The sequence below is a fragment of the Elephas maximus genome, chromosome 11, assembly GCF_024166365.1.
Source record: "Elephas maximus indicus isolate mEleMax1 chromosome 11, mEleMax1 primary haplotype, whole genome shotgun sequence".
Taxonomy (NCBI): Eukaryota; Metazoa; Chordata; class Mammalia; order Proboscidea; family Elephantidae; genus Elephas; species Elephas maximus.
In genome coordinates, this window is record NC_064829.1 from 70092314 (window position 1) to 70105545 (window position 13232).

General features: G+C 40.8%; 1 protein-coding gene across 8 annotated transcripts in view; it reads right to left on the reverse strand.

The window, feature by feature from the left end:
- Positions 1-5160: 5160 nt before the first annotated feature.
- RNF152 (ring finger protein 152) overlaps positions 5161-13232 on the reverse strand; it is a 77500-nt gene continuing 69428 nt past the window's right edge. For all 8 annotated transcript variants that reach the window (XM_049900785.1, XM_049900789.1, XM_049900781.1 and 5 more), the window contains one exon: positions 5161-6498. In XM_049900785.1, coding sequence (XP_049756742.1) covers positions 5732-6343 — 612 coding nt within the window. In that variant the 5' untranslated portion in view covers positions 6344-6498 and the 3' untranslated portion in view covers positions 5161-5731. The remainder of the gene's footprint in view (positions 6499-13232) is intronic.

Consider the following 13232-nt stretch of genomic DNA (forward strand, 5'->3'; position numbering starts at 1 on the left):
GCCCAAATAATACTGCTTGTCACTAAAAGCATCATAATATGAATAGTATAAAAAACCTTAGATTAGAATAATAAAGTCCAGCTAACAAGATGAGTGTTTTCAAGCACCACTACATCATAAGGGAGATATACATAGTGGGATACCCCTGGCAGTGAATCCTGAAAACAAATCATTAACCTGACAGAGGAAACTTGTGCAAAACGTTGGAGCCACACTTCAGAAATAATGGTGCTCTACCCCGACCAGTTGAGCAGAGCCAAAAACAAAGAAAAGCCATTTGAAGACAGAAATTAAATGACCCACCTGCTTACATTCTCCAGTGATCAATGGCTTTCCAATAAAATGTATACAGTAGAACACACATCTTCATATATTTGAAAGGTCTCAAGAGTTTAGACACTCCCAAAGACCGTCGGTTTGTTAAGAAACTAACATATAAATTCAACATTGTATAGTCCACAAATGGGAAACGTGACTAACGTTACTTGATTTTTAATGACAGTTACAGCTAAGTCATGTGCAGATATATATTGTGAATCAATTGTCAGAAAAATCAGTGGCATGAACTTCCACTTGTCTTTTAGAAGTGTTTCAGGTTGAACAAAATTCAGCAACAGATCATCATTGCATTTGAAATAGACTACTACTTTCAAAACAGTTACTGAATCACCTTGACTACCTCATTACTCTCTGGAGTTGCTGTTTTGCTAAAGGTTGTGTTGGTGATGCTTTACAGAGAATGACGAAAATATCAAGGAATAGCTTCTCCATCTAGGTCAGTGATGACAAATCAACTAGCTGTTGACCTTTCAGGCGTGGAAACCTAATACTGTCTGCTTGGTAGCATCATTCTTCTAAGGAAAGATAGAAACCAAAATCTTTTGCTTATCACTCCTCTCATACCAACAACCCTTGGGCATCCTAAACAGACTAACATTGGGCATCCCAGCCTCCTCTTAAACCTAAAGGAGAACTACCATTTTTGCAAAAATTTAAAAATAATTTTTAAAGACAAGCTAAGAACAACGGTCTTGCCCATTGACGAATTTTAGAAAGAAAAAAAAAAATCAACCCAATTCCACTAAATTGAAGCAAATGCATTTGGTCTACATTACACTTGGAAAAAAGTGAAAAGCAGTGTAATCAATTTTTATATGACATAGATTTTCAAATAAAAGTATAGGAACTCTTTCTTTCAAACCAAAATCTAGACTGGAATAAATACTGGATTATCACGAAGAGCCTGATCTATATATGAAAATATATCTCAAGCTAACTTAGAAAGAAATCCTAGTAGTTTTAATAACCCTCGAGTTTTTTTAATTTCATTGACAATGCCTTTTACTGTTAAAAAAAATGCCTTTGTGCAAGGCTTCAACTCTTCAATTCTTTCAGTAATCGCTACAATAAAAAACAAGACTAGAATAATGTCAAATCTCACTCTAAAAATAGTACCTACTTTTTAATCTGGCATCTGAAAAATGATGCCCACACCAAATACAAAGACAAGCTGGCAAAATTCAAGGGCAAACAAAAACACTATCTATGAACACTGCAAAACATGCTTGCTCTTATATTTCACATCTGACTAACGCAGTGATGAAATCTGGGTAAGATGAAGTTGGAAGTGCAAAAGATTTCATTAGGCTTTTTAAAATGTTTTTTTCTGTAACACTTACTTTTTGGCCACAAGACCCTAAACACAGTTTCACAGCACAGGTCATGCATATCTTGCAAGTCAAACATTTTACAACTACTGTCTAACTACTATTTTTGGACAATAGATCCACATGCAGCTAACAACCCCAGAAAAGGGGCTTAATAAAGCACTCTTTAAGCTTCACTGATCATCTCTTGGTCCAAAGTATCTAGGTAATAACCCCAAAGGGCAATAATGAACTTTACTGTCATACTTGAGGTCACATACGCTAGTCCAGAAATACTGCATGTTACTAGACTACAAACTCTCTTCTTTGCCTTCACTTTGTTACTCCATTCACACCTTAATGCTATATTCCAGTGCACAACCATCTAGAACTTTGGAGTCCAATATGGCAGCCACTAGCCACATGTGGATATTTAAATTAGCTAAAATTAAAAATTCAGTTCCTCAGTTGCATTCACTCCATTTCAATTGTCCAATAGCCATTGTGGCCAGTGGCTATAGTATTGGACAGCACAGATTATGCAACATTTCAATCATCACAGAAAGTTCTACTGAACAGCACTGATCTAGACTTAATAACCTTCCAGGGGCCCACTCTTTAAATCATGCACAAGATTAAGTTTAGTTATATTTTGAAAGAAAATACCTAATAGCTTACTGATCATAAAGTATGACCAGAACTGAGAACCAATTTGCCTTTTCATCACAATTTATGCCCCAGATCATTATACAAAAAATTTCCAAAGACAATGTTTTTTGGTAGAGTACTTGGCTCCACCTGACGTGTTAAGCATTCTCTTGCTAATGTCAAAATCATTAATAAAGACGAAAATTCATGCTTCTTATAGTTTACTATTTACACAACACTCATTGTCCATATAAGGGGAGGAAAAAAATCAATGTTTTGTAACTTTCACAGTCCAAATCGCATGGTTTGACAGTTTTCTTTAAATGTCTATACCCACCCAACACCCAGTGCCCTCTAGTCGAAATGTCTATACCCATCCCTAAATCAGTTCTCCTTCTGTTTCCCAGAGGTAGATGCTAACTAAAATGAATCTATAAATCTACCCCTCCCCCTAAAAAAAACAAAACTCCTAAAGCAATAGCCAAGTTAGTATAGGATATTTATCAATCCTGAAAAGGGTCCTAGCGATGTGGACAGGCTGGAGAAGGGAAGGGAAAGTGAGACAGTAAGGGGAAGTTGCCGACCCCCAATTGCTGCAGAATTACAAGCTGCTGCGAACCTTGGTGAGCCTCAGTGAACTCATCTACAAAATGGAGCTACCAAAGGTTGCTTTCAGCTCTAACTTTCTGTGCTTTTAGTCCTTTCAGTTGTGGTTTTTAAATGATGTGCAATTGTGAATTCTGCCGAGTACATTACTGGACTCTTGTCACTTGGGGTAGATGAGTTGTTAGCATCATGGGTAAATGCCAGAAGGGGCCAGAGTAATGGCATGACAAATCACATCATTCAGCCTATAAAAATTCTACTTGGCAGACTGATCCCTAACCCTACACACACACACACACACACACACACGAAAGCACATCCTCACAAACAGGTGCTCAAGTAACTCTAGGCAGAATCCAGTTAAACACCGTGTCTTATTACATCAATAACACTCATACAAAAAAATCCCGATTTGGGTTGCTACTGTGTTAAGTTGTAAGGTCAGGCATCTATCACAGAGCTGATTAACTTTACACTGTTTAATTGCAGATCTAGGAGGGGATTGTTTTTAAGTAAAAGTCACAGAGCAGTTTTACTCTAGGGCCTTGGGTGGGGAGACACAGTGTGCTGCATCGTTTCTCCCACGAGTGTCTATATATAACCTACTTAACTTCTACCACACACTATGCTACAGTTCAGTCATTTCACACTGTATGTTAATGTATGTAGATATCACTCAGAAAATTAACTTGAATATGCCATGGCTTAAAATTGCCAGGTTAAAGTCCATGTGAAATGTAGCCTTCATAAAGCAACATTTCTGTGGAGTATTTTTGTTTGTTTGTTTTTTGTATTTTTTTCCCCCAAGAGGAATAAAAATTAGGTCAGACATGCATTACAGCAGCCTGGGAAAGCTTTTGAGAAATTGACACTAACCCAGCCGTATATTACATTACATAAGAGAGGATATTATTCAGCTAATCTGATACCTAAATTATTAATACCAAATAAATCCTAAATTATTTGTTGAATAATGTCCAGTAGCTTACACAATAAAATGGCATTTCAATCTAATTTCTAGTTTGAGCTTTCAAATAAATTTTCTAAAGGTCTTAATGACAAATTTGAAAGATTTGAAAAACCATATTTTCATATCGAATCTTCATGTCAATTAACTAGTCTTAGCTTTGTATTCTATTCTTTATATTTTTTGATACAAAACCCATTACTTTCATGTGCCTATTTTGTGCTGCTTGAAGACGATAGTTAGCGTATAAGTAAATGAAATTACGTCTCAATTTTAAAGTGCTATTTTCCAGCCCTGCTTTTTGGAACCAAGCACTGCTTATCCTCCTGCCCATTTCCATGGATTCAATGGAACATAAAGACAGAAGAATTTTTGAGTGGCGTCCTTGTCACACACCACTTGCTTCATGATTTTCATAAAAGAAATTAGAAAAGAACTGTAAAGATCACGGCTATTTCTGGATGCACACATGCCCAGTGACAGGAATTTCTCATTTAACACAAGTGGATCTTTCCTCACTAGCATCTATAGACCATTAGGTTTAGGAATATGTGAGAACTTAGGATGAACAGGTCCATTTGAAATGGGAATATCAGTTGTTAGTTTACTACTTTTCTCAAAAAAAAAAAAACAAACATATTCTGAAGTACAAGACATTTTCTTGCTTATACCAACAAGAAGAAACTGGAATTCTACTAAGTGGTTTAGCTCCCATGGAACATCTTTCCAGAAATAATCATGGCCTGTCTACTAAATTGCATGCCCACATTTGCCACTGATTAATGGTACTCATAGTTATTACAATACCCAAAAACTGGGAGGAAAGACAGACTCTTGTTGTTCACCACTTTTACCCTTTTTCAATTCAGGACTTAAATACACAGAAGAGGGAATGTTGAAGGAGATATACTTGGCACTTCACTGGGAGGGTCCAGGTGCCCTCATACAGTCACCATTTCCGACACTTGACTCACGCCCACGACGTTTTACTCCCAGGATTCTTTCCGAAGAGACTTAAAGACCTGAGGTAAATCAAATCACACACACACAAACACACAATATTTACATTTTAAATTCTTATTTTGTGAGATGGCTTGAGAAAAATTGGCATACAGGTTTCCTATGGGATTAGGTATTTCTCATTATTACTCAGTTTATTGCTCCCCTGTTGGGCTTTCAGTTTAATAAACATGTAGCGAGCTCTAATTACAAGTGAAGAAAAATGAAGGTACATGACAAAACACAACACACTGGATACACTTGTTCAAATGTTTTCTCCCGCTCCCCCCCCCCCCCCCCCGCCGCCAAAAACTGTTCATGGAACTTATTTTAATTTGGTGCAATTCAAAATGTATAAAAAGCCTTAGGCGCTAAAGGAAGGCAGTGTTTCCCAAAAAGAAAAAAGGAAAAAAAACAGCATGGCATTATCTCCACTGAATTTTACATGGATTCTCATGTTTAATTCTACTTGTGTACATAGCGTCTTTGTTTCAATCTACCGCATTTAGACAAGATCACACTGTATGCACTTAGTACAGTTTGACACCTAAATAGAATATGTCTATCTTGTAGCATGATTTTGAAAAATCATAAATTACAGTCCATTTACTAAATGATTATGAGGATACATGCAATCATCTTCAAAGCTGTTGCCGTCAACACTCAGAACAATTTGCCTGGCATCTTGTCAAGACTTTCCATTCCGCCCTTCACGGCTATCTTCGGCTTAATCAATGGCAAACCAGAGGCCAGTGCTTGGCACCCAAAGGTCAGTGTTGCCCCCTCTTCTCACCCGGATCCCATCACCAACACCTGCTCACCCCCTAAGTTGGCACCCACAAGAGACGCTCCTCTGCAGCCCCCTTCAGCCACAGGATATCACAGTGAAGCGCTTGGAAATGCATGACATGTTGTGGAGCACTATGCCGAGGAGGAAGACCAAGACGCAGGCCACCAAGATCACAGTGCACACCCCGGACCAGGTAGAGCTTTTCACCACGCCCCGCCTGTCTTGCTCCTCCTCTGTGGCCTCCAGGGGCGTCCCGCCTTGCAGAGGCTGCTGCTCAGCGGGGATGGTCACCACGGCTACCGACTTCTGCTGGCTCCCAGGCAGCAGCCGGCAGCCCATGTCTCCCGGCAGCAGTGTGCGCTCCTTGGAGATGGGCAGGGGTAGCATGTAGCACCCATTGCTGGGGAGTTTGATGAAGACCGGGGTGTGCTCCGAGGTGTGCGGGATGGCGATGACGGCGAGGACCTCGGGGTCATCGGGGAGCTGCGACACAGAGAAGCCAGGGGGCAGCTTGGTAATGCCACGGCACCAGGGGCAGCGCACGTCCTTCTGGCTGGTCCTCATCTGCTGGAGGCACACCGAGCAGCAGGTGTGCTTGCAGTCCAGCAGCTTGGGCCTGCGCCGCGGGCTGTAATAATTGAAGCAGATCTGGCATTCCAGCAGAGAATCCTGGGAGAGCGTCTCCATGGTGGACAGGGAGCAGGAAGGCCAAGTCCCAGGTCGAGGGCAGGGGCTTCTCCTCAGCGCCCACCACGCCTGCACCTTCTTTCTTCCTGCTGTTCCAGTGCCAGGAGGGGGTCCAGGGGCTCACAGGCATCTAGCATACTTGAGTGTGCACATTTCTGGAGGAGACAAAAAATGCAGAGTTAATAATTTCAAACAAGCTCAGATCTTAATATAGCTAATGGATTTGTACCCCTGCTTTCTTGAGACAAAAGGATCTTCTCATAGAGTCTTCCATGAGAACACAGTCCTGTGACACCCTGAATCTGGACCACTAGTTCCTAAAACTGTGAGACAATAGGTTTCTGTTCTTATAAGCCACCCACTTTGTGGTACTTTGTTACGGCAGCCCTAGAAACTGATATACCAATATTGAGACAGTGACCACAAGTTATTTATTTACCTTCCTTTGAAAAAAAAAATTTTTTTTTTTATATATAAAAACTCACCACTCGTCTATTAATCTGTCATACTGTAATGGTTTGTGTGTTGCTTTGATGCTGGAAGCCATGCCACAGGTGTTTCAAATACCAGCAAGGTCACCTATGGTGGACAGGTTTCAGCATAGCTTCCAGCCTAAGACAGACTAGGAGGAAAGGCTTCATGGTCGGTCTACTTCCAAAAATCAGCCACTGAAAATCTTATGGATCACAACAGAATCATGTCCAATATAGCACTGGAAGATGAGGTCCTTAGGTTGGAAGACACCACACAATAGTCGCAACAACAGACCCAAACACACCCACGATCACGAAGATGGCATAGGACCAGGCAACATTTCATTGTTATACATAAGGTCACCATGAGTCAGAGCTGCCTCGACAGCAACTAACAATGACAACACACGTAAAAATAGGAAAGCAGTGTTAGAGTAGAAAGAATAGGGGCTGTGGCCTCAAAGAACCTTGGTTCGAGTCCGCTCTGTCACTAACTGGCTGTGCCAGCTAAGCAAGTCATTTAACTTCTCTGAGCCTGCCCATTCCCCTGCCAAACAGGGTGGTGGAATGATGGTGAAGGCCAGTGAGTTCCAAGTGCTCCCGTACTGCCATGTAGGGAAGGGCCAGAGAGCGCTAGTGCCAGTTCTCTCCTTCCTCCTGACCTGGCACAGTGCTGCTCTGCCCAGAGCCACTATGAACACCACTGTGAACAGCTCGGGAGGAGGAGAGGAGTGTGTGTGTTCTACCTTGGCCCAGCCCCAAGACCGGCCATGCTACCATTTTTCAACAAAACCAACATGCAATTTTATTCATGATTTATGTTCCAAGTAATGTTCACTTAATTTATGTTAAGCTCCCTTAAAATGAGGTTATACTACTCCAATTCCAACTCTGCCCAAAAAAGTTCTAGGCCTTACACTACCTGGCTGAACACAAGAGCAGGATGGGAAAACAGTCCCTCTTTTCAGGGCTTCACTTGACAGCAGCCTTCCTGAGTTACACACTGACTTGTACTGCATTCCAGTTTATTTTCTGGAGCGTAATTAGTAATGGTGATGATTAGTTAGGTACAGAGAAGAGATTTATGAGGCTGTGGACCAGGGCTAATAGTAAATCATTCTTTCCCCCTTTCATCATAAACTCAAAATATATGCATCAACTATAAGAAGAAAGAGAAAGGCAGCAAGGGCCACGGAGGGTAGAAAAGAAACTCAAAAATTCCTTGTCAAGTGTATTATATACAAGTTCAATGTGGTGATTGCTTCAGCAACCTACGTTTGGTGTCCCTTGCCTTATAGGAACAAGATGTGATGCTCAAATAAAATACTTATTAAATTTTAAAAGGTAAGAATACTTTGGTAGGATACAAAAGAATAAATATATACTGAAATATACTGGAACATTTTAAGTGTCACTACAATTTATTTGGAAAAAATCTGAAATAAAGATCAAACAGACTACAGAAAAAGGAATAGCCAGTAAGGGAGGGAACTCTCAAAATAATTATGGTTTGTAAGACAGAACTTATTTTCATAAATAATATAAATTGTACAACATACATATGAAAGGCATTTTGTATCAAAAGCCTTGAATAGTCATTGAACTTGATACTAATGTGTGCCTTGGCTTTAAAATATTTTTTAAAAATGGGTTGAGATTTGTGTATATGGGGGAAGGGTGACTGGGGGGGGAAAAGGCCACAAATCAAAGGTATGTGTGTATTTATGTGTGTGTTTTGCTGTGGTTGCTTTGGAGGAGTTGGTTTACAACATCAATATATTGTCGCAAAGTAATACTCTTCTTTTTTTAACAACATAATTTTAAAGCAGCCCTGGTGGTACAATGGTTAAGCGCTTGGTTGCTAACTGAAAAGTTTGCAGTTCGAATCCACCCAGCAGCAACGTGGGAGAAAGACCTGGTGATCTGCTCCCATAAAGATTACAGCCTAGGACACATTATGGGGCAGTTCCACTCTGTCACGTGGGGTCGCTATGAGTTGGAATCGACTCTATAGCACCTAACAACAGCAACATATAATTTTAAGTATCTTTATAATAGGTGTGGTAAAGTGCTTTCCATAAATTTAGTGGGTGGTAGATAACAAAGGTCACCGACATTGAATTTTTATAATCCCAATTGCTTTAGAAGTCTAGGCAAATGAACCTGAGGACAAAAAAGTCAATGAAATAAATAATCTAAATGGTTTTACTCTGCTTGTACTCTTAAGCATCACCAAACGTTCCTGATTTACATTTCAGCAGTTGCATTGTGAAGCCTTTCTGTGCAACTGTGGCCATTGTTCAATATCGATCACATCTGATTGACCTTGAATTGTTCCATCTGACAGTCTACTCAAGGACCTTAAATTTAACGGTTGCTCGGTGAGGAATCTCAAAGTCAGAGATTAAACTAGATACTGTACTGTTTTTCTTTTTCTACTGAAATAGCATCTCTTTCTAATACAGGTCATTTACTTAATTCTTCAAGAAAATATAATAAATATTTGAAATGGGATTAAACAAAATAATTACAATTCCATTTAATTCAGTATTTCAGCTGGCAAAACCACTTAGTTATATTGGACCTTCACAAACACTCTGATTTTGCAAAGATGAGAATGGCCTGGCTGGTGGCAGCTGTTGTCACTGACTTTGGTCCTCTGGTAGCAGAGAGCAATTATTTCAGGACACGATTGCTAATGCATTTATGGTCCAGTTGATGTGACTACAGTCTTTGTTTTACTGGAGAAGGCAGTGGATTCCAGGACTCGGACAAATCTCACTTAAGAATTCTATTGGCCCAAACTATACCTGACCTGCTTCCTTCTGTGAGTATACTGGTTTGCCATATTTGACAATGCAAAGGATCCAGAGAATGAAAACTGTCCTTTAAAAGTCTTGGGTGACCTAGAAGGCAGGAGGTGGTGGCAGTGCTATGGGCAGGCTGGCCTTGGCATAGATAGTTGAACAGGGAGAGAGCAGCAGGCCAGCAGCCAGAATGCCAAGGTCACACCAGGGACTCACCACACAACCAAAGGATGGCCCTGCCACCACTGCCCACTGGGAGAAGAATGAGTCTGACAGGACTGGCTACAGCCTGGGTGCTGCCCTGGTCTGCAAGCAACATAGAGCCAAGGGCATGCCTGCTCCAGAGCTGCTGCGATGCTCCACCGGTCTGCAAAAACACAACTAACCACGCAGCCACAACTGAACCACAGCCACCAGAGGTGTATTTATTTAGCCATAGAGCATTTCACTTAAGTCTCAGTATTATTATACAAACTGGAAAAAGACTCATGAACTTGATCTCAAAAGTGTACACATAACCTTGATGTCTCTGTTTCTCAATTCCACTCTATCCAGAGTTCGGCAATGCATATCTAAAAAATAAAAATATATTGGAATCAAGAAAATTCTAAGGACTAAAGCCCAAATTGCAGTATTGATTTGCAATGAGTGATGCCAACCACTGGTTTTGGTTTGTTTTAATATCTATCAGACTGTCAGTACTGGTAGGAATCAGGAGACAAGGATTTTAGCTCTAATTTTGACCTTAACTAGATGGGTTACCATAGCAAATCACCGCACTCTTGTGCTGCAGTTTTCTCACTTGTAAAACTGCAAGTCTGGATTAGATGATCTTCTAAAGTACTTTCTAGTAAAAATATTCTATGGTCTTGACAGCACCCAACAACAATAAGTAACTGTTGAGCACACTGCCGCCAGGCTGAACGTTCTGTGCTTAGTATGCCTGACAGATCATCTATTGATACCATTTGTTAAGGATCTCACAAGAATGCACACTTACCTGAGAAGTGAGCATCTCAACAAAATGGAATGGGAGGCAGCTTAACGTTAGAAATCTTTCTTTAGGTCTTTGGCTTAATGAGTGACTCTGGCTGGAGCCGGAGTCCCTGGGTGGTGCAAACGGTTAACATGCTTCGCCACTAAGCCAAAGTTGGAGGTTCGAGTCCACCCAGAGGCACCTCAAAAGAAAGGACTGGCAATCTACTTCTCACGAATAAACCACTGAAAACCCTGTGGAGCACAGTTCTACTCTGACACACATGGGGTTGCCATGACTCCGAGTTGACTCAATAGCAGCTGGTTAGCTAAAGCTAACATCTATCAGATATACCTGCAACTTCAATTCTTAGCATCAAAATAAAAACTATTTTATTAAAAAAAAAAAAGTCTTCCCACATTCAAAAGAAAAGAAAATCTATTTTATGTCTAATCAGCATCCTTTCCAGGTCAAGTAAGATACCTGTATGACCCATACTTGTTAACAGGTGAGGGTGGTCCCAACTCTGTTGAAGAGAACCCAGCATTCCTCCACCTCTCACAGAAGGCCAAGGGTGTCTCCCTCTGGCATTACTAAGACACACTGCTTTGTCTTCACTTGCTCTGATTACCCAGTGATGGTGAGGAAAAAGTTGCTGGCGATCATAAAAGTAGGGAAGAGTTATAAAAGACTGTCAGGGGATTCCCCAGCTTCCTGGAGGGAGGGGTTGATAAGTGATTCCAGCAGACAGATGGGCAAGCAAAGGAAATGGAAAATGATCCACTACCCCAACTGCTACAATTCTGAAGAGTTGAGGGAACTAACAAGTCAAGCACATAGGCAAAATCAAAGAAGCAAAAACAACAGAAATCCTGTCTCATCAATGTTTGGACATCTACTAAGGCAAAATCTGTAGTGGGGGTTGAGAAAAGGGAAAGCTCAATCACCCAACATTTGCTGGGAACCCACCATGTGCCAAGTGTTCTTCAAAGTACTGGAGCTATTGTGGCAAATGAGACAGGGCCCCTGCCCTCAAGAAGCCTCAATGGGAAATCCAAAGGAAAGAATAATTTAAAGAGAAGAACCACAGGCAAGAAGGAAGGTAGACACACACTGAAAGGGGACTCTTCTTCAATTGATCATTACTGGGATTGGACAAAACCACAACTACCATCACCTGTTAGAGCAGGATATGGGAAAGGATACTAGAACCCAAAGATCTTACAAGCTGATCCATTGTTCTTTCCACTCCAGAGGCACTAGAGAGCAAGACAAGTCTGAGGGAAGGACCTGAAATATCCTTTATTTGATCAAGCATCACTCATGGTAGCATCTTAAGGCAGAGTCAAAAGACAGCCAGCCCAAAGCCAGGGAAACCCATTAAGTCACTGTTGGGGGTTAAAGGTTTTAGGGCTGGGAACAGTGCATTAAAGAACACAAGGGGCTCTGAGAAAGCAAGCTCCCTGGAGATCAAGGACCCCTCTCTGCTCTGGGCTTCCATTACCCCTGCTCTTCACATGCAGGGTGCAAAGAACCATAGAAGGCCCCAAACAAACTTCCTACATATACATTTATATTCTTATAATATGAACCACACATCCATATTCCGCACTCCTGTGTTTTACCCAACTACAAATTGCAGACCAAATTCATTTATTGTTGTAAAAACACAGATAGCACAACATTTGCCAAGGTAACATTTTTCAGGTGTACAATTCCATGACACGAATTACATCAATCATGTTGTGCAATCATTACCAATAGCCATTGCCAGATTTTCTTTCACAATAAACAGAGTCTCAGCCAGACTAAATTTTAACTTTAAATCTGTTTTTTAAAAATGCTTTCCCACTATATTTATCTATATCAGAGGTATGCAGACTTTTTCTGTAAAGAAACAGGAAGTAAGGATTTTAGGCTTTGAGGGCCATGCTCTGCCACTGAGGTGGGAAAGTAGTCACAGGCAATACGTCAAGGAATGAGTGAGGCTGTTTTCCAGAAAAACTGCATTTATAAAATATAAGCCACAGCTGGATTGGGCCAGTGGGTCATTCTCTATCGGCTCTGACCTTAAACCATGATAATCAGTATGTTATTTCAGAGACATCTATCCCCTAATCAGTTTGTTGCTCCACAGATCGTTACCTTAGCTGAGTTTTCTGTAAATCTAAAGAATACAAAATATTTTCCTAATTATTTGAGGGAGATAAGAGACTATCAGTTTTCCAGATGCAACGTCTCTTTAAAAATTATTTCCAGATAACAGGAGGAAAGAAAGTTTAGTGACGGCCATCAATAAAAAAACAAACAACAACAAAAAACCCATTGCCATCCAGTCAATTCCAACTCATAGCAACCCTACAGCTGCACTATAGGACAGAGTAGAACTGCCCCATAGAGTTTCCAAGGAGTGCCTCGTGGATTCGAACTGCCAACTTTTTGGTTAGTAGACATAGCTCTTAACCAGGGCACCACCAGAGTTTTCTGGACATTAATAGTCACCAATACTTGCCTGTCAAGCCAACAGCAAGAACTAACGCCATTAGTGAGGACAGACAGGCAGGCTTCTTCACACTTAGAAACATGGGTCCAGAGACTCCAAGTTCATTGTGATAGCTCCAGATGAACATCTG